At 46.4% G+C, this 27,872-nt stretch overlaps 2 protein-coding genes across 7 annotated transcripts in view; one reads left to right on the top strand and one right to left on the bottom strand.

The window, feature by feature from the left end:
• The first annotated feature begins 1,094 nt into the window (after window positions 1-1,094).
• Window positions 1,095-27,328, top strand: MAPK15 (mitogen-activated protein kinase 15). 5 transcript variants are annotated; one of them, XM_048286507.1, is made up of 14 exons: window positions 1,095-1,201; window positions 4,143-4,241; window positions 4,503-4,532; window positions 6,830-6,920; window positions 7,081-7,211; window positions 7,770-7,933; window positions 8,830-8,969; window positions 9,380-9,437; window positions 10,201-10,338; window positions 10,555-10,660; window positions 11,066-11,369; window positions 11,642-11,784; window positions 13,254-13,481; window positions 14,648-14,732. In XM_048286507.1, exons 1-13 carry the CDS (start codon window positions 1,133-1,135, stop codon window positions 13,458-13,460), a joined length of 1,680 nt encoding a protein of 559 aa, XP_048142464.1. In that variant the 5' UTR covers window positions 1,095-1,132; the 3' UTR covers window positions 13,461-13,481; window positions 14,648-14,732. The 5 variants fall into 5 exon arrangements, with proteins under 5 accessions (XP_048142464.1, XP_048142467.1, XP_048142466.1 ...); XM_048286510.1 differs by lacking the exons at window positions 13,254-13,481; window positions 14,648-14,732 and adding an exon at window positions 24,585-27,328; XM_048286509.1 differs by lacking the exon at window positions 13,254-13,481 and having other exon boundaries at window positions 14,648-15,483.
• FAM83H (family with sequence similarity 83 member H) overlaps window positions 15,489-27,872 on the bottom strand; it is a 26,064-nt gene continuing 13,680 nt past the window's right edge. For both annotated transcript variants that reach the window (XM_048286505.1, XM_048286504.1), the window contains 4 exons: window positions 22,746-23,206; window positions 21,189-21,353; window positions 20,733-20,857; window positions 15,489-18,362 (listed from right to left, as the gene is read on the bottom strand). In XM_048286505.1, the coding sequence (XP_048142462.1) occupies window positions 15,713-18,362; window positions 20,733-20,857; window positions 21,189-21,353; window positions 22,746-23,192 (3,387 nt within the window). In that variant the 5' untranslated portion in view covers window positions 23,193-23,206 and the 3' untranslated portion in view covers window positions 15,489-15,712. The remainder of the gene's footprint in view (window positions 18,363-20,732; window positions 20,858-21,188; window positions 21,354-22,745; window positions 23,207-27,872) is intronic.

Raw genomic sequence — 27,872 nt, 5'->3', positions numbered from 1 at the left:
CAATACAGGCTAAAGTAATTAGCGAGTCCCTTGAGGAATCCTAAATGAACATTTAAAACTAAACTGAATGCAATTTCTTAAAAATCATGGGCTGAGAGGAATAAGCCTCTTTGTAAGAGTCAGAATTCATTATTATATAAAGGAAACCTTCCACACAAAATGAATGGTCAGTGATGGAAGCATACATCAGCAATCCAAATCCCTGCATGACCAAAGATGACAATTCACTAGTAAAACTGAAGTCATATCTCAAATAAACATTTACAGTCATACAACTCCATTACACTAAATCCACGTTCATAATATTCTCATAAAAAAAGAAGTCACAACAGAGTATCTAGTGAGTGCATTCAGCTTATCAAGTATGATTTCAACCATCTAACTTGGACAAGGATCAGGCTTCAGAAATCTTCTTTCTCTACCTGCTGTAAAACACAAGAAAAAAGGCAAAGCTCTAGAGAACACAACATAAGTATTAACTCTCACTGAAAAGCGTCATATTAAATAAGCTTTAGCCTCATGGGAAAAGTTGAAATTGGGTGGGGGTAGGGAGGAGGAATCAAAACTGGGGGGAAAAAACCCAAACAAGTATCATTTAATCTCAGAATGGTTTACGTTGGAAGGGACCTTAAGACTTGTCCAGTCCCATCAACCTGTCATGGGCAGAGACACCTTCCACTACCCCAGGTTGCTCCAAGCCCAGTCCAACCTGGCCTGGAAAACTTCCAGGGATAGGGCACCCACAGCTTCTCTGGGCAACCTGTGCCAGGGCCTGCCCACCCTCACAGGGAAGGATTTCTCCCCAACATCCCATCTAACGCTGCCCTCTGGCAGTGGGAAACCATTCCCCTTGTTCCGTCACTCCAGGCCCGTGTCCAAGCCCCTATCCGGCACTCCCGGAGCCCTGGAAGGGGCTCGCCCCGTGCCCGTTCTTCCTCCTCTTCCCGCTCCTCCTCCTCCTCTTCCCGCTCCTCCTCCTCCTCTTCCCGCTCCTCCTCCTCCTCCCCCCGCAGCGCTCCGGCACCGCCCGCCCGAGGTCACGGCACCGCCTGGCGGCCCCGCTGCGGTGCTGCGCATGCGCAATGCGTGGGGCCGTTTCCATGGCAGCGGGAGCCAACAGGGAGGTGCCGCCATGAGCCCGCCCGAGGTGGAGCCGCTCGTGTGCCGCAAATACGAGATCAAGAGGCGCCTGGGCAAGGGGGTGAGTGCCTGGCGGGGGGGCTGGCTTGTAGGAGCTGGGGTGATCGCGGGAGCTGGGAGGGCCCATGAGAGCTCGGGGGGCCCGTGTGAAGTTCAGGGCACTGTGAGAGCTTCAGGCGGCCCAGGGGAGCTGAGGGCGTGTTTGGGAGTTCAGGCGCCCGTGGGAACTCTGTCGCTCAGGGCCCCGTGGGAGCTCCAGGTGACCCAGGGGAACTCCGGGGGACTGTAAGAGCTCAAGAATAAATAGTAAAATGGATCTGAGTCTCAAAGTACATTCTCTTTGTGCCTGCCAAATCCTTCTACATTTACTGTAACCCATCACTTCAGATCATGGTGCATCGTCATATTTTCTCCATAACATGTATTTTTATACATGAGCCAATGGTAATTTCTAAGATATGTCTCCTCAGACAGTCTCTAAACCCTCCCCAGTTATCTGCTTTTCTATTCTGGCAGCTCTTTGCCATCACTTAGTTGCATTGATACAAGCATTTAAGTATTTCCCTCATTATCTTCACAGAGTCAAGGAATCACTGTGGTGGAAAAGCCCTCTGAGCCTGTTGAGTCCAACCACTCCCCCAGCAATGCCAAGGCCACCACTAATCCATGTCTCCATGTGCCACATCCACACGGCTGTTAAATCCCCCCAGGGATGGGGACTCCACCCCTGCTCTGAGACTGTGCCAGGGCTGCACAGCCTTTTGCAGGAGGGTTTTTTCCAATATCCAGCCTAAACCTCCCCTGGCACAACTTGAGGCTGTTTCCCAGTTGCCAGCAGAGTAGTACTGTAGCACTTACCTGAGGTAAGTGTTTGTACTGCCTCATGCATGGCAAAGGTCCTGATCCCATGCTCCAGGACTACAGATGTTACTGGGAAGTCTGCCTTGGTGTCGTTACATGACTATTTAATCACTAGAATCACACATTGCAGCTTTTTTGCTTTGTGCAAGTATTTAAACATTAAATGGGCATTTCTGCGTGGGATACGATCCCGTTGTCCAAAGGTAAAGCAGCTCCTAGACTGTGGAAAGTCAAGATTCAAATCTATGCCTAAAATAAAAAAACTGGATCTGTACCACAAGTGAGACTGAGCAGTCATCATTTGCAAGTATCACAGTCATCCAGAATAGGGAAAACTCAGGGAGAAGTTCCTGTTCCCTTAACAGACAGCACAGCTTTTAATTGGAAAAAAAAAAAGGTTTAGTGTTGGATCTGACAGTGCTGTGTTAGTGGTTGGACCCAATGGTCTTGGAGGGCTTTTCCAACCTCAGCAATTCTGTGGTGCAGGGATGCTGTCACTACAGACTTTAGTAAAAAGTCTCTCTCCATCCTTCTTACCAACCCCCCTTCAGTATTGAAAGACCACAGTGAGTTCTCCTTTGAGCCTTCTCTTCTCCAGACTGAACACCCCCAGCTCTCTCAGCCTGGCTCCAGAGCAGAGGGCCTCCAGCCCTCGGAGCATCTCCATGGCCCTTCTCTGCACCTGCTCAAACTGGTCTGCATCTTTCTTGTACTGAGTGCTCCAGGTGGGAATCTCACCAAAGTCAAATACAGGGGAAGAATTATCTCTCTTGACCTGCCACCCACACCATGGCTGCCAAAAACTAGGTGCCATTGGCATCTTGCCACCTGGGCACACCTGGGCTCATATTCAGCCACTGTCACCAGCACCACCAGGTCCTTTTCCAGCTTTCCAGCCACTCTGTCCCAAGCCTGACGTGTTTCATGGAGTTGTTGTGACCCAAGAGCAAGACCTGTCACTTGGCCTTGTTGACCCTTGCACCACTGGCCTCAGTGCAAGGGCCATCGATGCTGCCTTTCCAGACCCCTCTGCAGAGGTTCCTGCCCTCCTGCAGATCCATGCTCCTGCCCAGCCTGGTGTTCTCTGTGAGCTGGCTGAGGTGCCCTCAAGCCCCTTGTCCAGAGCATTGATACAGACATTGAACAGGACTGGCCCCGGTACTGAGCCTAGGGAATCCCACTGGTGTCCGGCCCCAGCTGGATGTAGCCCCATTGCCCACCATTCCCTGGGCCCCGCCATGACATCGAACAGTGCACCTGTCCAGGCCAGGAGCAGCCAGGTTCTCCAGGAAAATGTTGTGGGAAACGGTGTCAGAGCTTTACTCGAGTCCAGGCAGACACATCCACAGCCTTTCCCTCAGCCACTGAGAAGGTCACACTGTCACAGAGGGAGATCAGGTTGGTCAGGCAGGACCTGCCTGTCACAACCCTGAACTGGCTGGGCCTGATGCCCAGCTTGTCCTTCTTTTGATGCATCCCAGGACATGGTTGGCTGTCTGGGTTGCTAGTGCATGTGAGCTCATTTCCAGTTTTTCATCCAGCAGCACCCCCAAGTCCTTCTCCTCAGGGCTGCTCTCCAATACATAGAGTCATGGAACCACAGGATAGTTTGGGTTGAAAGAGACCTTAAAACCCACTGAATCCCACCTCCTGCCATGGGTAGGGACACCTTACACTAGACCCGGTTGCTCTAAGCCCCCATCCAGCCTGGCCTTGGACACTTCCAGGGATGGGGCAGCCACACCTTCTTGGGGCAACCTGTGCCAGGTCTCCCCATCCTCACAGGGAAGGATTTCTTCCCAAGATCCCATCTAAACCCTGCCCTCTGGCAGTGGGAAGTCCTTCCAGATTGTGTTGTCACTCTGAGCCCTGGTCCAAAGTCCCTCTCAAGCTCTCTTGGAGCCCCTTTATGCACTGGAAGGAGCTCTAAAGTCTCCCTGCAGTCTTCTCTACTCCAGGCTGAACAGCCCCAACTCTCTCAGTCTCCTGAGTAGAGTGGCTCCTTGCTCTAATCGCTCTCTTCCATGTAGCTTCCATCATCTCTGATTCCAGTCCCTCGTTGAATACATTCTGGTTCCACTTCAGGCCTGAGCTGCGTGCAGGTGTCAGCACACTGCTCACCTGCCTGTGTTTCTCCCCAGGCCTATGGCATTGTCTGGAAAGCAATTGACCGCAAGACAGGAGAAACAGTTGCTGTTAAAAAGATTTTTGATGCTTTCAGAAACAGAACAGACGCTCAGGTGAGAAATTATTGTCCTGATGTGTTCCGAGATGTGGTGGGATTCCATAGGTATTTTCAGGATTTTTGTCTCTGAAAGATGATAATTATGCATGTAACAATACAGTCTGCAGCTATATTGGGATAAAAACAAGCAATAAATACCAAGCTTTGTGTACCATGGCATGTACAAAGAGGAGTGGATTTAACCCTGTCACTGAAGTGCATCTCTGTTCTGCCATTCTCTTGAAGTGATAATAAACTGTTTATTCTTTATTTCTAGAGAACATTTCGAGAGATTATGTTCCTGCAGGTAATGTTCCCCCTCTTCTCTGATTTTTTATTATGTCTGATCTCTAAGTATTTTGTTCCCGTTGTTTTCCAAAATGCAGGGGTCATTGATTAGTGTTGATAACTCTAATTTCTTTTCTGCACCATCTTGGCAAAGGGCCTTTCAGCGTGAACCCACCTGAATGAAACACTCTCCATTTGGGCTTGTTTTTACTCTTTCGTGCCCTTTCCCCACTTTTAGCAATGTGTCTGCTGCAGCATCAACACATTGACTTGTACCTTCTGTCACTTCTTGCTTCTTTGTGGATAGAAACTGTTTCTCTTATGTTTTAACTGCCATGATTGGAGGAGGGGCTGGGGTGGGAGAGGGATTTACATGCCAAAATTGTTTTCCTCCATCATGCGGTAAGCAATTTAATCACTTAAAATAATCGAACCAAAACTAAAAAGGGAAGTTCTGCAAGGAATAACTTAAGACTACTCTTTTTTTGATATAATTGACCTTATCAGTGGCATTCCAATTATCTGTCCACTCCTCCTCAGCCTTACCATGTAGAAACATCAATATTTTGGAATTATGTTGTTATAACTTGTGATTTGCTAAGGACACAAGTGAGGCAGGGCTCATAGAAGAGGTATTTCCTAAGACTGCCAAGTTTAAGTAGGAAAGAGATTATGTTTTTTTACTTTTTAGTCATTCTTGAAGCCTGAAATAGAAGCTGCAGACTTTAAAGCTAAAAATAGAAACAGTTCCTTAGAAATGAATTACCTGTTAGATCATCTCTGAAAGTGCAGAACTCTGGAGTGGATGGATGTAGGAGGAGCAGGCTTCTGAAGGAAAGAAGGAGTCACTTGGCAGTGGAGGGCAGGGAGAGCAAAGTTAATGTGCCGTTCAGCCTGTACTTCCATGACTTTTGGTGCTCAATAGACTTTAAGAATTTTAGTTTCCCCTCCTATTTTAAAACTCTTTCTTGTGGTTCAAGACTGAGGGCTCAGAAAGGAAAAGATGTGAAAAATGCTCTGTTATTCATAACTGGGTGTTTGTCTTAATTTGTTTGTCCGCGCATAATAATTGCTTTGTTCTGTCTTGAAATTTATCACAAGGCCATTTGATGGACTAGGTTATTGTTTTATATTATGTATCTCAATTATTCTAATTGAGAAGTTGCTGTAGAATCGGAGGTATGAATGATTCTCTGATGCTCTGGTCATTGCTTGCAGGTTTTGTGTTTGCTGTTCAGTGTAGTTGTAGATCTCCAGGTGCATTTTAGGCCAATTTTAGAATGTCATTTTGGTAAGTATGTTAGTAGCATTATTATTCATTAAGCAAAGATTAATAGAACTGGCCCTGACAAGGTTTTTTTCAAGGTAACATGTTTTTTTCAGTACAGATTGAAATTTTTTCATGACTTTCTGTTATCAGTTCCAGGGCAAGGCAGTGTGAGACAGTGGAATTTTCCTTCTTAAATAGTACTCAAGTAACACTGTCAAGATTTAGCTGCATCTCTAGAACAATATCCCCTTTTGGGTAAAAACCTTCTTTAGATCATTTGGATGGGTATTTTGACTGTTCTCCTCACAATGAAAACAAAGCGTGTGGTGGCCTGGCTGAGTATCACTGCTTTGTGAGTGTGTTTTCACAGGTTGCTGCAGGTGAGCGTGTTGTTTTGTGAACTTTCCTAGATGTTATGCATTATAAAATGTTGGCCTATTATGAAGTGTTTACTGTGTCCCTGGCTGCACAGAAGTGGGAAATAAAAGCTGTTAAAGCTGGGGATGAACTTAATGATCCCATCAGGATTGTCAGTCTGCAAAAATGTGAGGATGGACTCCACCTGCAGTGTGATAGCTGTGTTCAGGTATCTCTGGGTGCTGTCTGATCTCCATGCAGTCAGTTCCTCAACGCAGCCTGTGAGTGTCTGAGCCAGCCCTCAGATCGACATGTTCTGGTGGTGTTTGGGTTTTTAACTATAATGTTGATGGCAACTGTGATCTATTTGCATGCCACAAATATTCTGTGGTTCAGTAGGAAATGTGTGTGCATAAAGGGGGCTGGATTTCATTATAAATGGTATAGAGGGAGTTTTAGAATAAATGTCTCATTCAACAGAGATTATTTTTTTGATTAACTGACTGGTTTCCTACTATGGAACAAACTTGAATCCTTTTTTTAAGTTTATTTCAGAAGAAGCCTAATGGAGGAAACAGCATGTTAATGTTTGTTCTAGACAGTAATACAGATGGAAATAGGTTATTGTCCTTTTTATGATTCACAAGCAAAACACATGAATTTGACAGCTGGGTCTCTTCCCTGTGCAGAAATTTGGAGAACATCCAAATATCATCAAGCTGCTCGATGTTATCCAAGCAGAGAATGACAAGGACATCTACCTCATCTTCGAGTCCATGGGTGAGACTCAGTATTGCAGCAGCCATTTAAACCCAGCCTCTCTTAGGAGTTATCCTTGTTGTCACTTTGATAGTGGTGTGATATACATGATATATATGAATGTTTGTGATACTACTGATATTTACCGATGTAAATCTATTACTGGTATAATGTATTACAGAGACAGATTTACATGCTGTGATTAAGAAGGGGAATTTGCTGAAAGACATCCACAAGTGTTACATTGTCTACCAGCTCCTGAGGGCAACTAAATTCATCCACTCAGGGAATGTTATTCACAGGGATCAGAAGGTACGTTTTGGTCATGGTCTGTATCCTTCACTCCAGTTTTGTGTTGAACAATAAATAAAATCACAGACTGATTTGGGATGGAAGGGACCTTCAAAGCCCATCCGTTCCCACCTCCTGCCATGGACAGGGACACCTTCCACTATCCCAGGTTGCTCCAAGTCCAGTCCAACCTGGCCTGGAAAACTTCCAGAGATGGGGCACCCACAGCTTCTCTGGGCAGCTGGTGCCAGGGCCTTACCACCCTCACAGGGAAGAATTCCTTTGCAATATCCCATCTATCCCTGCCCTCTGTCAGTGGGAAGCCAGTCCTGCTTGTGTTGTCCTTCCAGACCCGTGTTCAAAGTTCCTCTCAAGCTCTCTTGGCACCCCTTTAGGCACTGCAAGGAGCTCTAAGGTCTCCTTTGAGCCTTTTCTCCAGGATGAATACCCCCAGCTGTCTCAGCCTGACTCCATAGGAAAAGTATGAAGAAATATACGAGACTAGTAAAACAACCTTGATAATAATCTTCTGCTATTCAGAGAGTAAAAGGCTAATTAATTCTCCTGTGTTCAATCCAGCCTTCCAATATCCTGCTGGATGCACAGTGCTGTGTGAAGCTGTGTGACTTCGGCCTGGCCCGTTCCCTGTGCCAGCTGAGTGAGGACCAGCCCACCCCTGCACTGACCGAGTATGTGGCCACACGCTGGTACCGAGCCCCCGAGATCTTACTGGCCTCTCGCAAGTGAGTGAAGGGATGGGAGCCTGGGACTTCACCACTTGCAAATTTTTTTGTCTAAAAGTCTTCAGTTTTTTAATTTTCAGTGTCATGTCACCAGTCTGTTTGCTCAATACACAGTTAAACTTCTGTGACATAAAAACCTCTCATGAACATGTACATGGCCTTCTTGTGCCCTTAGACTGTGAGTGTATGTACATGAGCATCTGTTTGTCACCCTTTCTCCCACTAGACTTACTTCTTCTCCCTTAAACCCATAATTTTATAAAATTTGCTTGAGAACTTAAGTCCTCTTTTCCAAATTGAAGCAGTGTTTTTTGATAGACCTTCATGAAATATTCCCTAATCAGATTTTGAACCAAGTACCTGTCAGTCAGGCTTATGGAAAACCAGAAAAGTAAATAAATAGATGCTGGGGTAGTATCCCGAATTTTAAATGTGGATGTTTTGCAAACTGTCCTATACCCATTGTTTGGCATTTACTTTGCTTAAAAATGTAGTTCTTAAGTAATTGTAACACTTTGTGCATACATTATGACCAAAGTCAATTGTTTCCAAAGAACATGTATCTTCATTCTTGGTCATATGAAAAGGCTATAAAACCTTGTTCTGGCATTACCTTTAATATATTACTTTGTTCTGGCATTTTCCTGTAATGTATTTCCTTTTATGGCTTCTTAGACTAGACTTTGAGTAGGATAAATCTCCTTTCTGTTTCACGCATGCCAGTCTCATGATACCCAAATGTTACTCAACTGATAGTTCAAACCTGTGAGCATTTACATCTGAGAAGTCACCAAGCATGCTCTCTAGCAAATAAATCAATGTAGGTGATGTGAATACCAGGTACAGGAAAATATTTGCTTGATTTAATCCTACCTCTGTTCTCTTCCTGTTTGTAGTTACACTAAGGGTGTAGACATGTGGAGCATTGGCTGTATTCTTGGCGAGATGCTGCTTGGAAAGCCTCTTTTTCCTGGGACATCAACAATGAATCAAATAGAGCAGATCCTGAGGGTCATCCCTGCTCCGTCCCCAGAAGGTAGGACTCTGCTGCAGGGAAAGGTGTCTAGAGAAAGGGTTAAGAGTGGAAGAAAGCAGCCTGGCTGGGTCAGGGAAGAAGGTATCTCTTATTCATTCTGGCACCTTTCCAAAGAAATGAAAGTTTTCATCTTGAATGTCAGAGGAAAATAAGAAATTCAGATATCCTGGTGCTTCTGCATCTGTTGCTATGAGAGTGCAAGTTTATGAAGTGTATGATTTATAAATAGGAATTCAAAAATCAGCTTAGAAAATTTGTAAGTAAATATTCCATCCCCCTTCCATAGATCTCTGACTGAGTTTTATGAGGATAATTTCCTATGTTAATATCAAATATTTGCTTTCCTTCATAAACTGTGTAGCTCTTCTAATCCTCATCTTGGCAGTAACAGTATCTTTTTATTATTGCAGATATTTTGGCTCTGCAGTCAGAGTACAAGGCCTCAGTTATTAACCACATGAGTTCCCGGTAAGCTTGAGGTGTTCGTGTGTCTTGGATCATCTAATGTAGGACCATGGAATCATGGAACCACAGAATAGTTTGGGTGGGAAGGGACCTTAAAGATCATCTCATTCTACCCCCCAACATGGACAGGGACACCTTTCACTAGACCAGGTTGCTCCAAGCCCCATCCAACCTGGCCTTCCAGGGATGGGGCAGCCGCAGCTTCTCCAGGAAATCATTGCAATCCCTCACTACCCTCACAGGGAAGGATTTCTTCCCAATATCCCATCTAACCCTGCCCTCTGGCAGTGGGAAGCCCTTCCCACTTGTCCTGTCACTCCAGGCCCTTGTCCAAAGTCTCTCTCCAGCTGTCTTGGAGCCTCTTATGGCACTGGAAGGGGCGGGCTCTAAGTTGTCTCCTTAAATAGAAATTATTTAAAATATGAGTAATATTTGGTGCTTAAAACTGATTTTTTCAAGATACTTTCATCTTCATTATGTTCACAATTATATTTAGGATTTCAAAACGCAAAACCAGATTTTCTCTGTAAATTACAGAGAAGTATGTTTCTATGATCTCAGGTCTAGATTTGTGGGATAATGGGGCTGGAAAGTGATGAACTTTAAGGTCCCTTCCCAGCCAAACCATTCTAGGATTCAGTGATTATGACACACACTTTGTGAGTGAACTCGTGTCTGTTGTCACCTTGACCCCAGAACTGTCATTCCTGCCTTCACTTGGGAATTAAGACACTGAGAGCTCGTATCATTGTTTTCTGACTTCTAGGCAGCGAGTAGCATTTGAGGAGATTTTCCCATCCTCTACTCCATTGCCTGCCTTGGATCTGCTGAAGAAACTTCTGGTATTTAACCCTGACAAACGGCTCACAGCAGAGGAGGCTCTGCGGCATCCTTATGTGAACAGGTGAGAGTGACACCGGTATGGAGCTTCCCCAATGTCTTCTGAGACATTACAAACCTGCTCTTGTCAAAAATTTTCTTTAAATGCGTTACAGAAAAAATGGCAAAGCTAATTCTTTTTCTCCAACTCTATTTACATGAGATTGTTTAACTATCCTGTTTAAATTTTAATAATCTGTTTCCAGTCATTGAATTACATGGTGTGTTCTCATTTCCTCAGATTCCACTGTCCTTCTAGGGAGCCCTCTTTGGATTTTGATGTGATCCTTCCTTTGGGTGATGATGTCCAGCTGTCTGTGGCAGAATATCGAAATAAATTATATGAGGTACTTTCATCCTATTTTCCCAAATCCTAATCCTCCAGGTAACCTGCCATTCTTGCGCACGCTTAACGAATTCTGTCATTGTCTTGTCTTTGTGTTCTCCTGGGCTTTTGATACCTGCTGGCCCAGTTACACCTTGGTGTTTGATCGGCCAGTTCCATACTGTCGTAATCTTTGAGAGACCTTTACATGTTAAATTCCCACATGGCAAAGAAAAATCTCTGAAGCATGATGTCTGAGAAAGACAGAATGGTTTGGGTTGGAAGGGACTTTAAAGATCATCTATTATACTTGTTACTTACCCTGTAAAATAAACTGCAGATATTTTTAAGTATTCCTCTTTGTTTTGATGTTTTATTTTTCGGCTGTATTGCTGCATTAAGTCTAACCTGCTTTTCTGTTCTGCAGATGATCCTTGAAAAGAAGTCAAAGAGCCTTCCAAAGGAGCAAGGGCAGAGAGAAAACATTCAGCTGAGCCAGTCTGAATCCAGCACACTTCTCTCAGGTTTCAGCTCAGTGGCTGTACCTACCAGGAAAGGCCAGCAAGAACCAACACCCCCTCTTCTAAACCCTTCACATATGCACACTGGAGCCACAGCTGGGGTCCAGCCAATAGGATCCAGCCAGAGCAAGGATTTGGCCAGAACTGTGTGTCAGAGGTCACAGACTAGTGTGATGATGTACAACCCCATCACACACACCACTGTGCAGAGTAGGTACCACCCTCCTACACCGGGAGGTATAATGCCCCTTGGGGTATTGTTGTGGGGAAGAGAGAACGAGTGGTGTAAAAGAAATAAGGGAATTTGCAAACTGATGCAAGTTTGAATTTGGTAAAATGAGGGGGTGAAAGTGTGGGAGGGAAATGACATGAGAACAAAACATTGTTGAATGAGTGTTGAGTATGGGACTGCTCCTGCCTCAGTCAATGTGTTCTGTGTTCTTCCAATTTTCCTACTTTCTCTCATGTTTTTCCTTCTGCAGGAAATGCAAATCCTGGTGCTGGGATCAGGAACTGTTCTGCACCACCTCAACAGTCCAGAATCCCCAACAATGGGAAACTAGGGAGACAAATCACACAGCCAAACACTCGGCTCTCTCCTACCAGTGTGCAGAGCCTTTACAATGTGAGTAGCTTAACTTCTAACCCTTACTTGTGGTAACCTGCGTCACAGCAACTCCCTGTAGTGCTCCAGGCCGAGTGGCTGGAACGCTGGAAAAGGTCACCTACTGGTGCTGATGATAGCAGCTGAACATGAGCCTAGGTGTGCCCAGGTGGGCAAGAGGCCAATGGCGCCTGGCTTGTACCAGCCACGGTATGGTCAGATGCCCAGGGCAGTACCTGTCCCCTATGCTGGTCCCTCAGCTGGACACTGCTGAGGGACCTCCAATCCTGGGGACAAGTTTGGGCTCCTCACAAGAAAGGAGGGGCCACATTGTGGGGGCTGGAGTGTGTCCAGAGAAGGGAACAGAGCTGGGGGAGGGTCTGGAGCAGCAGCAGTAGCTGTAGAGGAAAGGAGGCTCAGGTGGGACCTTCTCACTCTCTGCAACTCCCTGACAGGAGGGTGCAGCCAGGTGGGGGTCGGGCTCTGCAAGTGACAGGATAAGAGGAAATGGCCTCAAGTGGTTCCAGGGGAGGTTTAGGTTGGATATTGGAAAAAACCCACCTGCAAAGGGCTGTCCAGCCCTGGCACAGACTGTCTCAGGGCAGGCATGGAGTCCCCATCCCTGGGGAGATTTAACAGCTGTGTGGATATGGCACATGTGGAGACATGGATTAGTGGTAGCCTTGGCATTGCTGGGGGAGCAGTTGGATCCAGTGGCCTCAGAGGGCTTTCCCAGCCTCAGTGATTCTGTGATTTCATGTTTCTGCATTTCTAATGAATTGCTGTTGCTGAGCCGTGAAGGTGTCAGTCCTGTCCTCTCTGCTCCTCCCTCTTCCCTTCTTGGCCATGCTTCCTTGCAAAAGTCCTTACTCTCACTGCGTTCTTTAATGACCTCTTGCTCCTGCCTTTTTTTCTTCCTGAGCTGGCTGTCTGCTGCCTGGTGACTGCTGGCACCTGCAGAAGTGATGGGAGGAAGCTTATGACAGAGGAAGAGTACGGAAGGAGGAACCACAGATTCATAGAATCACAGACTCACAGACTGCTTGGGTTGGAAGGGACCTAAAAACTCATCTCATTCCACCCCTGTGCCATGGTCAGGGACACCTTCCACTAGCCCAGGTTGTCAGAAACTTTCAAGCATGTCCAGCAGCACACTTGCAACCCACCTTTCAGCCCCTCTGATTTGGAATCCCTTCCAAAATGTTTTGAGAGTGAGAGAAGCCATTTATTCCCCAAGATGGGATTGTGGAGCTTGCTGCACATGCAGGTGTACACATGACCAATGCATTTGGAAGAATCTTTAGGGAATTGTGACCAACTTTCTGTGACAGGAAGAGGAGAAGAGGGAGAAGATCAGCCTACAAATGCCCTGAGTTTGTGTTTGTTTTTTGAGAGGATAATGCTGACCAAAGCCCAATCTGTGTCCTATTTGCATTCCAGAAAGCTGATTCCAGGTTATTAACTTTCCTTGGCTTTTCTTTCTCACACAGAATCCCAGAAACTCTCAGTGTAACAGCAAAGATGTTCGTCCCCTTGTAAAGCCCAGTAAAAAGATGTTTCAGATCACTGCAAACGTGGGAGCTGCAGGTGATCCAAGGGCATCAATGGGCAGCTACTCCCAGGCCTACGGAACCATCAGTAAATCTGCACTGCAGAGTCTTCCAATAGCAAAGGCCTCTGAAAACCCTGAGCAGTGAATGTGGAGATGTTCCAGACAGGTGAAGTACAGCTCATCCCTCAGCCCCTCACTAAACAAGGGCAGCAGGGGAGAGCAAAATATGAGGAAATGCTTTATTCACTGCATAGGACAATGTCCTCCTTTCCTCTGGACAAGCTAATAGGAAAGGGAGTCCAGCCCCTCTGCCTTCCAGTCTCAGCAGACAAGGACACCGCATGTTTGCTCTCAGACTGTGAGAACAGTGAATGCTGTCAGTTCATACTCCTTCTTTGAATTATTGCAAAAAAACACAGAAAACTGCAATATTCTGATACTTGAGTGATTTTTAGACATATTCAGGGTCCAGGGGAACCTCCTGAAGTTCAACAAGGCCAAGTGCAAAGCCAAGAAAATGCTCTGAGGGCTTGAGCCCCTCTGCTCTGGAGATAGGCTGGGAGAATTGGAGGTGTCCAGCCTGGAGGAAAGAAGGCTCTGAGAAGACCTTCTAGTGCCTGAAGGGGCTCTAGGAGAGCTGGAGAGGCACTTTGGACAAGAGCCTGGAGTGAGAGGACAAGGGGGAAAGGCTTCCCACTGACAGAGGGCAGGGTTAGATGGAATTTGGGAAGAAATCCTTCCCTGTGAGGGTGGGGAGGCCCTGGCACAGGTTGCCCAGAGAAGCTGTGGCTGCCCCATCCCTGGAAATGTTCAAGGGCAGGCTGGACAGGGCATGGAGCCACCAGGTCTAGTGGAAGGTGTCCCGGCCCCCGGCCCACAGCACGCAGGGGTTGGGACTGGGTGACCTTTAAAAGGTCCCTTCCTACCCATTCTAGGATTCGTCAGCAGTCTGCCTAAATGGTGGATATTTTTTTGAGCAGAACAGGTAACTGTTCTCTGAACACCATGAAGACCTAACTCTTCACAGATAATCTTACAGCCCTTCACTCATTTCTATGACTCTTCTGGGCTACATGAACAGAATCCATCATGGTCTGGTTTTGTTAAAATCAATTAGAAAAGCATTTGAAATAAAGGTGGGTTCTTCTACAATACTTAACAGCTTCTCTAGTGTGTAATATTGTAAATATTTTTAAAATAAATACTTTATATTGCACCACAGAGAATCTTTGTTTTTCAAGCAGCATTTGCTGTGTTGAGAGCGAAACTGCGTATTGGTAGGGCTGTCTTCTTCAATGAATAATTGGTCATTTTTACTGTTTTTGCTTTCAGAAAGCAAAGTTTCATGAGATACTATTGCTGAGACATCGTGAAGGTGTTGCCAGTCTACAGTGGGACTACAGGAAACTTTATATTCCTGTTTCAATGCTGATTTTGGATATGTTTTCCTCATTAACTTGAAGCCCTTGTCTCTGTCTCTGAAGTTTTACTCTACCTGTGATAAATGATTGTTATTCCCTCCCAAGCTCTGTCAGCTGCTCATGCTGGTCCAGACCTGTTCCCTCATGAACTGGAAGGTGAAGAGAGAGTGACTTCCACTGTCAAGGAAGTCACTACTTGGCCAAGGCAGGATTTTATTTTAGATGCTTATTTAAACTCAGACTCACCTGAAAAGGCATCCTAAAACCAAGCCCTTCTCCATCAATAGCACCTCAGCAGCTTCTTTTGGCTCAGCCCCTAAAGCAAGTAATTCCCTATACACAAAGGAACAAACCACAAGCAAACCAGACCCTGCAGGCTCAGGAACTGGTAAATAGAAAAGCTGGGCCTGTGCTGCTGGAGATCAGAACCACAGATTAGGTCAAAACATTGGTTACAACTGTTTTTTTGTCTGTAAACCTTCAAAAAGGTACCTCCTGTGTCTGATTCATTGTGAGATACAGAAAAAGAGTAACTTTACCTGAGAAACCACTGGGCTTTAAATACTTTTTCCAGTTAATACTTGTGTGTATGTGTGTCTGTATGTATTTATCTTTTCTGGCCCAAACTCAAGTATTGCATTTTCTATTTTTAATTCTTTTCCGAAATTGGAATAGTTTTGTCTGCTGAAAATATTCCTTGGGTTTAACAGAGACTTGTTTTTAAAAAAAGAGACTTCTGTGCTTTAAGCATGTTGGCATTTTAATTATTTTATTTGGAACATACTGTGATAAGGTTGTTTGATACCACCTGACTTTATTGAGCAAACTGTGCCATGGGAGGCTCATGCTGGATACATTTCTGTTCACTAATCAAGAAGAGCCTTGCCATTGGGGTTTGTAGCCGTCATAGACAAGTTTCTTCCTTGTTTCCCTGTGACAGTCAGTGATTAAATGGAATTAAATAGGATTTCTAGAATCATTTTTTGGTCTTGAAGGTCCCCAGGATTTTGGGCATGAATTTTCCCATTTTCTTGTCTTTGGCATCTGTGTCATATTCCTCTTCACTCGGACTTGTGTGTTCGTCCTTCTTGCAGAACACCTCGAACCTGCTGTAGACTCGCTTCTCCTTCCGCATGTTCTCCATTTTTTTCAGGAGGGTGTCTCTATCCTCCGATGGCTGCCGCTGGAGGTTCCGTTTCTGGCTCCCAAAGCTCTCAGACCTGTGGATGTTGCAGCTTTTCTCCTTTTCCCCTTTTCTTTCCAAGCTTGTGGTTGACCTGGAGAGGTCAGGGTTGCTGGTGGATGGCAGCTGCTTGGCCAGCTCAGCTCTGTTCTTCTGGCTATTGGCAGAGATCTGCTCCAGGATCACCTTGGTGTCATCACGCAAGTTGCTGCTGTACAGGATGTTGGCTGTGGAGGAAGGGAACCTCCCTTGTGTTGTCTGGCTGCTCTTGGGGGGGAGTGGTGCTGTGAATTTGTGGGATTTTTCTTCCTCCATCGCTTCCTGGCAGTCCCCTATGGACGATCGTTTGAGCACCACTGCCTGCTTGTCACACTTCCCGCTCTCAGAAGCAGGTTCCTCCTCCAATTTCTTTTCACCTTTTGGGTTCAAAAGCTGCTTCAGCCGTAGTGACCCTTTTCTTAAAAACTCCATGGGATTTTGATCTTGTTTTGAACAGTCTTCCTCAGATTTGTTGAGAGAACTGTCAGACCCTTGACTTCTAGACAGGCTTTCTAGAACTGAGGATGTAGTACTTGTCCTAACCTGTGGTTTCTTCATTTCTGTGTTGACTAATTTTGGAGTGTCTTCTCTGAAGGTCACTCTGTCCTTCTTCTCTGGAAGAGCCAATTTCTGAGTGTCTCCTACAAATATCAGGCTCTCCTTCTCTGGAAGAGCAGGTTTGTTCTCAATGGGGTAAAACCGGGATGACAGCTTGTCCACCTTAGTGCCAAGATGTGCCAGGGGATCTTTACTCAATGCGTCCCCAAGCTGGGGGGTGGATGAGGCCATTCCAAATGCTCTGTCCAACTCTCCATGCATTTTGTAAGTACTGCAGGAGTCTTTGGAGTCCAGCACCCTGCTCTCCAGAATCTTATACTGCACAGATTTGGTACATTTCTTCTCCGTATTCTGTGATTCCTCCTGTAGGTAACCTGAAACAGCTTTGGTGTGGGTGACTGTGCCCCGTTCCGTGTCCTTGCCCACAGCTTTGTACTTCTCCAGCAGCTCAGCCACTTTGGAGGAGGCAGCCGTCTTGATGGTTTCATTGTCCTTTGTTAACTCACTGGACATTTGCTCTTTTTGGATCATCTGCACCTTTTCTATTGTGGTGTTGGGCTGATCTAACTTGGCAGCACTGAAAATCAGAGAGGACCTGAGCCTGGAGCTCCTCTGGATCAAGGGATTTATCCTGGACCTGAAAGCATCTGGTTTCATTATTGAGGTTTCTTCACCTGCTCTATCAGGATCTGAAGATTCTTTAGCACTGTCAATTCCCAGTGGCTTGCTATTGAAAGGCATGGGGGATTTGAAGGCTGGGACGAGGTCAGTGGGGTGCTTTGTGAGGGGATCCCCAAGAGCATCGTTATATGCCTCGGACTCCATCGGCATCGGGAGCCCTTCATCTGGTTCAGACTGGTACGCACTGAGGTACGAAGAAATCCTCCAGTTCCGTAACCCTGTTCTGTTTTCCTGTGTGTTCTTGTCGTCATCCTGGTCTTCATCCTTGTCCTGTAGGAACAGGCGCTGCTCCAGGCTCTGCTTCTGCGTGGGAGAAGTCTGGCAAATGAATTTCTGTCCTATATTCTGCCTCCGTAACATCATTCCCATTGGGCCATTGCCCGCAGGGTTCAGCTGGTCAGAGCCGTGTCTCACCTCCCTGGAAGAATTTGAGGGTACGTAATCCAGCCGTAAGGGGAAACCCTCCTGTGGGAAACTGGGTTCCAGTTCAGGGTATCGGGGTCCCTCTCCATAGTCTTCCAGTTCATTGAATCCTGGCCTCCCCCCTCGAATCCTCTCAAAGAATCCCTGAGGTCTGCCAGAAAGATGGGGATGTTCAAACTGGTACTGGTAGAACTGGTCCTTCTGGAAATGACTGGATTGGATTTTGAACTCGTCCATGTTGTTCATGAACATCTGCCGGGTGTACTGCTTGGCAGAAGCAAAATTTTCAAACGTTCCTTCTGCAAAACTGTGTCTCTTAAAAGCATCCAACTCCAGCTGCTTGGAACGGAGGAAACCCCTGACCGGATCCATCTGGGAATTCTCCATTTCCACCTTTTTATACATCCGCATGGCTGAGCCCTCCACAGTGTGCCGCAGCATGTCATCTCGTCGAAAATTGGAGAGGAAGTACCTGTCCGGATCCACTCTGTCCATGAAGGAGGGGAAGAGACTGTCATCCCTCTGGAACATCAGGGGGCCTTTTTTGGGAAAGAAAGGCATGTTATTGCCAAAGGGAGCCATGGCGAACGTGTTCTCTGCCTTTGCCAAAACGTTGGCCGGAGGAACGAGAGGTTCTGACTGTGCAAACAAAATGCGGAATTCTTCATCAAAGCTGGCCACCAGCTCGCCCTGGAAGATGTGCGCAATGCTCCTGTGAATCTTCTCAAAGGACCACATGAAACTAGAGAGAGAACAGAAGTGATGGAGGGTATTACCGTCGAGTAACTCAGCTGTACCTATTTTCATTATTAAAGCATTTGCTCACCTGAAGCAAATTCTAAATTTTCTGCTCAGGCAGAAAAGTCCCCTGCAGGTACTTGTTACACATGACTGTTCCCAAACCTCACAGTTACAGATTGATTTGGGATCACATCTTTGCAGAGAATTTTACACGGCAATAAATGATTTCTGTTCTAAAAAGCCAGTCAGATGTGTCCCCCAGAGTGCGAGCTGATGATAATCCTTATGTGAAGTAGATGTTCCTGTCTTTAACACTGTCAGTAATGACCTGGACACCAGTCAGTGTGTACCCTCAGCACCTGGCAGGTGAAACCAGTCCCAGGACCCCAAAGACTGGGGAGATGTGCTGACAGGAACCTCTGAAAAGACAAATTCAGGATCTCAATCCTGGGGTGACACAATCTACAACCTTTTCACCCACACAGTTTGAAGGGAACTGAACAGAAGGAGCTGAGCTGGAAATGAGGGAGGAAGATGTTCAGTGTTATGGAGTTCATCTTCCCAAGTCAAGTTCTGCTTTTTTTCCCCCATCTGCTGACCGACGGGAAGCAGGGAAGGGACCCCTTATTTTGCCTTGCCTGTGTGTGCAGGTTTGCTGTAGCTGTTAAACTGTATCACAACCCAGGAGTGTTCTCACCTTTAAGATTCTCTATTACATTCTGCTGGGAATCATGAGGGACACCTTTGTAAGGCTTGGATGCCTGCTGGGGTTAACCAAAACCCTTAGAATTACTGTCTTTTTTTTTCCCCCCACGGATTTTTTAATTCTTTATGTGAAGGAAGCCTGGTTTGGGGTTGCCTGGGCTGAAGGACTTCTTTAGATGGTGTATCTACCGCTACTGCAAAATGGAGTACTTTTCCTGAAAAATTGCTGCTCAGTGTCCTTCAGTGAACAAAATTTTTGTCCCTGATATCCATGTGGAAGTGCCAGAATGCGGCTTTACCAACTCACCAGCCTGTCCCTCAGAATCCCACGCTGGTTTGGGTTGGAAGGGACCATCACATCTTTTTTCACTCCCCTGCCATGGGCAGGGACATCTTCCACTAGCCCAGGTTTCTCCAAGCCTTGTCAAACCTAATCTTGAACACTTCCACAACTTCCCACTTCAGAAATGATACAATATTTGAAAGTCCAAAGCACATGAGAGCATGGCAGAAGTAGTCCTGAACAATTAACTTGATCTTCTCGTAAACCAAAAATGATCCAATCAGAACAGTTGTTTGGTACAGCATCAAGTGTGAATAATTCTTTCCAAACATCAGGAAAAAAAACCCAAGGTGGAATCTTATTATCAAGGAATGTGCACTTTAGTCAGATTCTTGTAACTTTTTTCTTCATAAAATTAATTTAAAAATACCCTTTATTCTATTTGCTTATCTTCCACCATGAGAAGTAACTCATGGTAGGCTTTGAGCAACCTGGTCTAGTAGAAAGTCTCCTTGCCTTCTACTACACAACAGCACGGGGAGAAACCATATTAAGCTTTAGGGTCTGTCCAACCCAAACCATTCTGTGATTTTATGATTACATTCTTAGAGCATGGCAGGTGTTTATCCCATCACCCTTTTAATAGGTGAAGGAGAAATTCTTCTACAGGAACTCACTAAAAACATTTATTCTGCCAAAAATGAACACCTTAGCTAGTAGGATTGTTATTCCCAAAAGGATGGTTAATGGCTGATCTCAGTCCTAACTAAAACCACCCACCACTAAAACCATCCATCTCTCTGTTGCCCAGAGAAGCTATGGCTGCCCCATTCCTGGAAGTGTCCAAGGCCAGGCTGGATGGGGCTTGGAGCAGCCTGGTCTAGTGGAAGGTGTCCCTGCCCGTGGCAGTGGAGTGAGACTGGGTGGGCTTTAAGGTCACTTCAACCCAGTTCTAGAATTCCATGAAATGACATATTGGGAAGAAATCCTTCCCTGTGAGCACGGTGAGGCTCTGGCACAGGTTGCCCAGAGAAAACTGTGGCTGCCCCATCCCTGGAAATGTTCAAGGCCAGGTTGGACGGGCTTGGAGCAACGTGGTCTAGTGGAAGGTGTCCCTGCCCATGTGGGGCTGTGGGGGTGGAACAAGCTGAGCTTTAAGTCCCTTCCCACACAAACCATTCTGTGATTTGATGATTCTATGAGTGGAGGTCAAAGTTCATTTGGTCCAGACTAAGATGCAAATCTTACACTCCTTATGCTATGGCAGATTGTCCCTAGAATGGATCAGATGAGAGCTGAGCACCTTTGCAGCCAGCCCCTTGCACAAAGCACCTGAGCATCTCTGTCTCCAAACTGGACAGGTACCACGGCAGGGCTCCTCACCTGTAGTTGCCACTCAGCACCACCATGCAGTCCACTAGCAAGAACTTCTCCTTCAGGTGCCCTTTGAAGGACATCCCTGTGCGGCAGTAGTAGGTTGGGCCAGACACCGTCCTCACCCTCAGGAACTGCAAACCAGAAAGGCACTGACTCAGATGGGACCCTCATTCCCTCCCCTGCCCCTCCTTCCCTGTCTCCTTTTAACCTCCATCCTGCCACCGGGATTATCCTCCAGCTCCAGTGATTCTGCCTGCAGACACAGCGGTGTACAAACCCCTTTCTCAGTGTGTCTTCAGCCTTCACCCCATGTCGTGCCAGATCTCATTTTCTTCACATTGATCTTTCACCAACCTATGGCCCATTCTCCCCTTTCTCAGGTGTTTCCTGCCATACTAGCCCTCTGTGTCCCAGGAGACATCCCCCTTAGGACACAACCAGGTAGGGCAGGTCTTTGCTCACCTCCACGTAGTTCAGGTTGACTCTGCACTTGGCAGCTGTATCGAGGAAAAGCTGGGAGTTCATTTCATCCAGCAGGATGTAGACAGGCACTCGGCGAGAAGCAGCATCCAGCACCTCAAACAGTAGATCCACATCCGTGAAAATGTCCATCACAATGGCCACCACCTGGAGACAGGATGCAGAGACACGTCAGCCACCTGTGCTGGCTCATGCCCTGACCAACCATGTTTCCCAGCTTCTCACACCCCAAAGCTGCACTGTCCCCATCTCGGCTTCCTTTTGAAACTGGAACTTTCATTCCAACTTCCTTTTGGAACAGGAAACATCCCAATTAAAGGTTCCATTAAGCACTGTGGGCCCCGAACTGGAAAGAGAGTTTCTGTCCAGGAAGGTGCATGTTCTGTGTATGCAGGTGAGGGGAAACCTCCCCGGCTGTTCCCCGACTCATCAATCCAATGATTCCATGAATTTTTTGGCCATGTAATGACACTAGATGGTGTATGGAGCTGCTCCCCCCACTCCAGCATCCACATGCCATTTTTAGGTAATTTCCTGGCCAACATTCAGGCAGCCACTATTCAGCTGCATCCACATGCTGGTTATATGGGAAGCAGCTTCACAGGTCTACCTTCCTGTCCTTCCCAGCTCTGTGAGTATAAATACTTGATGGAAAGGGTGTAAGGAAGAAGGAGCCAAACTCTTCTCAGTGGTACCCAGGGAGAGGACAAGACACAAACTGAAACACAGGAAATTACAGTTCAGTTACAGAAAAGCCTCTGGGACTGTAAGGAGACCATGAACATGGGAACAGGCTGTCCAGAAAGGTTTAGTCTCCACCCTTGGAGATGCTCAAGGACACAGCCTGAGTGACCCTCTCTAATCGACCTCCTCTGAGCAGGGGGGCTGGACAGGACCAGCTCCAGAGGCCCCTTCCAATCTCAACTGTTTTGGGATTCTGTGAGGTCTTGGTGTATTTTAGCATGGCCTTGGACACCGTGCCACGAGAGCAGAGCAGAGACAAGCTTTGGTGCAGTCAGTGGTGGATTTGAATCATCCTGCTCCTTTGTCAGGTTCTGGAAGCAAAGTTAAGGGAATTGGCAGAGGACCTGATGTTGCTCAGCCTGGAGAAGAGAAGGCTCCAGGGAAACCTTACAGCCCCTTCCAGGGCCTAAAGTGGCTCCAAGAGAGCTCAAGAGGGACTTTGGACAAGGGCCTGGAGTGACAACACAAGGGGGAGTGGCTTTATACTGCCAGAGGGCAGAGTTAGATGAGATATTGGGAAAAAATTGATCCCTGTGAGGGGGATAAGGCCCTGGCACAGGCTGCCCCAAGAAGGTGTGGCTGCCCTATCCCTGGAAGTGTTCAAGGCCAGGTTGGATGGGGCTTGGAGCACTCTGGTGTAGTGGAAGGTGTCCCTGCCCATGGCAAGGCAGGGAGAACTGAAGGAGCTTTAAGGTCCCTCTGACTCCAACCACTCCATTATGATTCTCTATTCTGATGCTTCTCTGGCACATGTGTGATTTTACCTCTGCTCTAGCTGGGCTCTCCCTCTCTTACCTGCTGTGCTGCTCGAATCATCCTGCGAGCCTCCTCCTTAATGCTGGGGTTGTCTGGCGGGGGTGGCTGCACCAGTGTTGTCACCTCTGTTCCCCTGAACCCAAAGACCATCGGCCAGCCCAGGTCAAGCTCAGGAACGGCAAGATCTGAGTTCATGGGCCAGTAAGTCCCGGAGGATCCGTCCATGTCATTGTCCCCCGCAGTGTCTGTGCTGCCCTCCTGGTTGGCGTACTGGGGCTTCTGGAGGTTCTGGATTATGTGATCTACCTCAGAGCCACAGAGGAAATCGGGGGCCGCTTCCTCTGCCAGGAAGCGCTGGTAACTCTCCTTGCCCTCCTCTGTGAGCACATCCAGTGCCAGGCGGTAATACTCCTTGTAGTGGGGGGGAAGGTAGTTGGGGTCGAGGGGGTTGTCCCCCTGTGAGGAGCTTTGGGACCGACGAGCCATGAGGGGAGGGAAAGCTGGAGGGAAAGAAAAAACATCCATAGGAGCGGTGTCATGACAGTGACACATCTTCCTCATAGAGCAAAGGCAAAGGGAAGAGATTAAAAGCACATGGAGCAATGCTGCAGAAAGTTCAATCCAAAGGCACGGGAGCCTAAAATCAGGCAAAGGTGTGAGTCACTTAACCATTACCTTCACAAAGTTAACTGTTTTGGGCCAAAATAAGCAACAGATCAACCAGGCAGTCCTGGGATAAGCAAGGCCCATGCATCCAACAGAATGCCCAACTTTCTCTTTTAGGCTGCTGGTTGCTAGGCTTAAATTTATCATTTGTTTTAAAGTCAAGAGCAAAGCTGTAGGTAGTTATTATCTACACTCCATAAAAATTACTTTCCAAATGCTACAAAAGTTATTTACCATGTGTAATGTGGCCCTAAACCAAAAGTGCATGCCTGAATACAAGGGCACCCTCTGGATCCTTACAAATCGGGTGTTATAGCCACCTCAGCATGTGAACAGAAGCAGGCAGTGCATGGGTGCAGGTGAGTATAGGGATGTCCTGCTGGTGTAACAGTCAGAAGGCAGAGGAGTCTTCATGAGATGAATGAAGAAATAAATAAACAAGGGATGTGATCACTTTTCCAGTCTCCTCATGCTGAGAAAAAACAGAGCTGAAGGGACTCACATGCAATATTTGATAATTGTCTATAGGGGATCAATTATTTGAGACTATAGACAAATCTGATTTTACCCCATTTTTGAGAGAAAAGCTTGTTGTACCACAACAGTAATATCTGACTGATCCACAAATTGCTCAAAGCACTTTGGCTTCAGACTCTGAACTAATGTCAATGCTGGAACGTTCTTTTCCTGCACCCCACCACTGAGGTGCCAGCAGAGACTTCCTCATGATCCCCAAAAGAGTGAGTGACTCCTGCTAAGTTATGTTACTGAGTCTGAGTTCAGAAGGTGAGGGTTGCTGCTGTCGTTGTTGCCATCCAACACTTCTGCTTCAAAAATGGGAGGGATTGCCATGGACTGGGAGGAAGATAAAGACTTTAGACTCAGACTATCACTCTCATTAAGAACTGTAAGGATAAACAAGTTTCAAGTTCTTATTCGACCACCTGCCTAGCAGAGCAGTGCTGTGTTACTCCTGCCTCAACCTCCCACAAGCTACTCCTGCTCCAAACTGAAACTCCTGGTGGAGCTGCATGGTACAACAGGAAAAAAGGTCTTAATATAAGAATAGGAAAATCCAACAGGTCCATGTGTGATGTATTGCAACAGATAATCATCTTTATAGTCCTCATATGCAGCTGCCTTTACAGTCTGGATTGTCTGCATTTATCTTCCCACTAATTCTAATTCTGTCTTTTTCCTCTTCAAGTACAGAGCACTCCACTATGTATCTCTGGTGGAAGGTGCCCCTGCCCATGGCAAGGGTGTGGAACAAAATGGTCTTTTTGTATCCAACTCATCCAGATATAAGCCACGATGGAACAATGATCACACAGCAAACTGCTCACAGTGCTCAGAGACAGGAGAGTGACAGTCAAAGAACCAACTGCAACGCTAGAAGGAAGAAGCATCAGAAGAACCCTGCGATACTGCTGGACAATCAAAACAGCAGCAGAAAAATACTGGTCAAGTGGTGAAACAATTTTATATTGATTAATATAATTATTTCACTACAGTTAAAAATGAAGATGGAGAAGATTGAGCTTTAAAGAAGCACCAGGTAGTACTGACTGTTATCTGGTAGGACCACAGAGAACAGCAGCACTACACAGATTCAGGAGGAACTCACAGCCAGAGTGGCCTGGGGATAGGGACGTTTTACTCCTCGCATCCCAAAAAAAGGTGGCACCTGAACTCTGACTCCTCAGCCTAGAGAAGACATCTACAAACTGTGACCAGGGCATCTCCGCTGCCAGGACAAGGACTAAACAGGCAGAAAATTAACCTGGCAGGTGGTAGGTTCAAAGGGACATCAGGAAACACCTGTGCTCACCTGGGCTGATTTGGGAGAACTCTCTCGTTGCTCTGCAGCTCCCTGACAGGAGGGTGCAGCCAGATGGGGGTCAGGCTCTGCTCCCAGGTTTTACAATCAGGAGTCACTTGAGTTCCCCATGTGTTTGTGGTGCTGAGTATATTTGTGAGTAAGCAGGAAAAAATGGTACCAGTGAAGAAGTAAATTTGATGTGAAAGCAAAGTGATCATCATGGGTTTCCCTGAGACACTGGGAGAACATGGATATGGAGCTGGAGGGTGTCCTGGTACCACTGAACACAGCAATAGTGGTGGGTTGCTGGTCTGGCAGAGATGTTCAGGGAAGCCTGCAAGGGATGTTTGGAGGGGACGTGGAAAACTCTGCACTTAATCTGGGGGGGGTGGGCAGTATTTCCTCCAAAATAGACCCACGACTCAGAACTGTGAAATAAAAACCAGAAGTTGTGTTTATGCCACTGTAAGTGTCCGCCCCAGCTCTACACGTGTTCCATGGCTGGGAGCCACCTGGTCTAGTGGAAGAAGGAGGAACAAGATGAGCTTCCAACCCAAACCATCTTGTGCTTCCATGATTCCATTAATTGTTGGCATCCTTTAATTCCCTGGGTTGCAACAAGAACAATACCATGTTGATGAATTCTCAGTTTGCATGAAAAATGCTGGTTTATACATATAAGTGAATAAATAAATAAATACCTATACACACATACAGATACACACACACACACATACGTACATATATATACACACACACACACACACACACACACAAAATTACGGATATTTCATTAATCTTCCAAAATCCTTCCCTGTCAGGTAAAGCAGAAGGGAAGAATTTACCTAGAACCCCAAAGGTTATTTATGACCTTTTGTCACTTTGGTGGGCGTGAGCTGAGTTCAGGTCAAAGAATAAATAAAATTTCTCCTGCTACAGCCCATCTCCCTGAATTCAGATGGATTCTGCACTTAGTTAATGGATTTTTAAAAATTTTGTTTTGGTCTGTTCCAGCTCCTGGGATCACCTGTCTGCAGCTGGCAGAGCCCTGAGGCACTGGGTCAGATTTGGTGTCATGAAGCTGCTGACTGCCAGGCTGGTTCTCCACTTCTGCACCAAGTCACCCACTCTTTAGAAAGCAATTCCTCTCCAAATCAGATGGAAGCAATCACATACCATTTCTGACTGATACTTGTGTGCCAGAAGGAGGTTTCTAAGACACAACTGGCTTTTAAACTCCTATCTTTTCACTTCTCTCTTAACTACTCTTGATCCATTCCGTGTGTGTCCATTATCCCAGCGCAAGGCTGGATTTGATGGAGGACCAGTTCACGTGCCTCAGGAAACAGGAGATGGATCACTCAGTGTGCCACATTGCCTTGTTATTTTTTTTAGTCCGGAACTGTGTATTCCATGTTTTTTGTAGGGCATTCCGTGCTTTAAGCCTTGGTTCCTTTTAACAGGAGTAAGGGAACATCATGTCAGGTTTCCCCTCAGAGGGACAGGAGAGTGGACACATCAGTTAGTTACAGAAAGTACTCTTTCTTCCCTGATGGCTGGATTCTCCTTGATCAGGGGCACCTGAAACAACCTGGAGGAGAGTGAAGGGAGACCTCATTGCACTCCACAACTTCCTCCTGAGAGGAAGAGGAGGAGCAGACAGCGATCTCTTCTTTGTGGTGACCAGTGACAGGGCCCAAGGGAACAGCTGGAGCTGGATCAGGGGAGGGCTAGACTGGATATAAGAAAAAGGTTCTACACCCAGAGGGTGGCTGGGCACTGGAACGGGCTCCTTGGCAGAGTTCAAAAAGCATTTGGACAACACTCTCGGGCACGTAGTGTGAGTCTTGGGGATAGTCCTGTGCAGGGCCAGGAGCTGGACTCGATGATCCCTGTGGCCCTTTCCAACTCAGTTTATTCTGTGATTCTGTGCCTCCAAGCAGGAGTTGGCTCCTTGTTTGAACTTCACCTGCAAATCTATTTCCTGCAGCTTCTTTCAGAAAAAGACAAATGTTGTATTTTTGGAATTCTGAACCATCACAACTGTCAAAGAAACTGAATCACAAACTGAAAATATCCGAAATGTAGATTTTCAGCCTGTAACTACTGATGAATAGAGAATTTTACTTACTTATATGCTTGTTTATTTTATTTAATTAGGAATTTAATTTTATTTTAATTGCTGGTCCCAGTTTACAAAATCTTCTGACACGAGTAATGAGGAATCGAGGGAAAAATGAGGATGCTAAAAAGAACAGGGTGTGGCAATTCGCTTGGGGGTCTTTATAATGGGTAACAAATATTCTTTAAAATGGGTAACAAGTTATTCTGTGTCCAGTTACAGCTCAGGCAGTAAACCATCAGTGGGTACAGGAGAAGAGCTCGTGTCAACCCAGCACCCTGCAGCTGTGAGCAGATGTTTGACATGTTTGGCCAGAGGGGACCCCTGAACATCCCTCCTTCAGTTTTCATGACACTATTGAAAAACTAAGGCCCTGAAGTCCCTTAGTCCAAAAACCCTGTGGTGCACCTCCAGAAGGGAACAGAAAAGCTCAAGCACATCACCAATGTCCTCCATGGCTTCAGTAGCCACAATTTTATCAGAAAAAGCTTCCCAGGAAGAGTGGGCAAGAACTTCGCTGGCACTGGACAGGAAAGGAAAGGAATCCTGCTACATC

The sequence above is a fragment of the Corvus hawaiiensis genome, chromosome 26 (genome assembly GCF_020740725.1).
Source record: "Corvus hawaiiensis isolate bCorHaw1 chromosome 26, bCorHaw1.pri.cur, whole genome shotgun sequence".
Taxonomy (NCBI): Eukaryota; Metazoa; Chordata; class Aves; order Passeriformes; family Corvidae; genus Corvus; species Corvus hawaiiensis.
The sequence above is the reverse complement of the archived record's forward strand: the minus strand, read 5'-3'. Positions and strand labels throughout refer to the sequence as shown.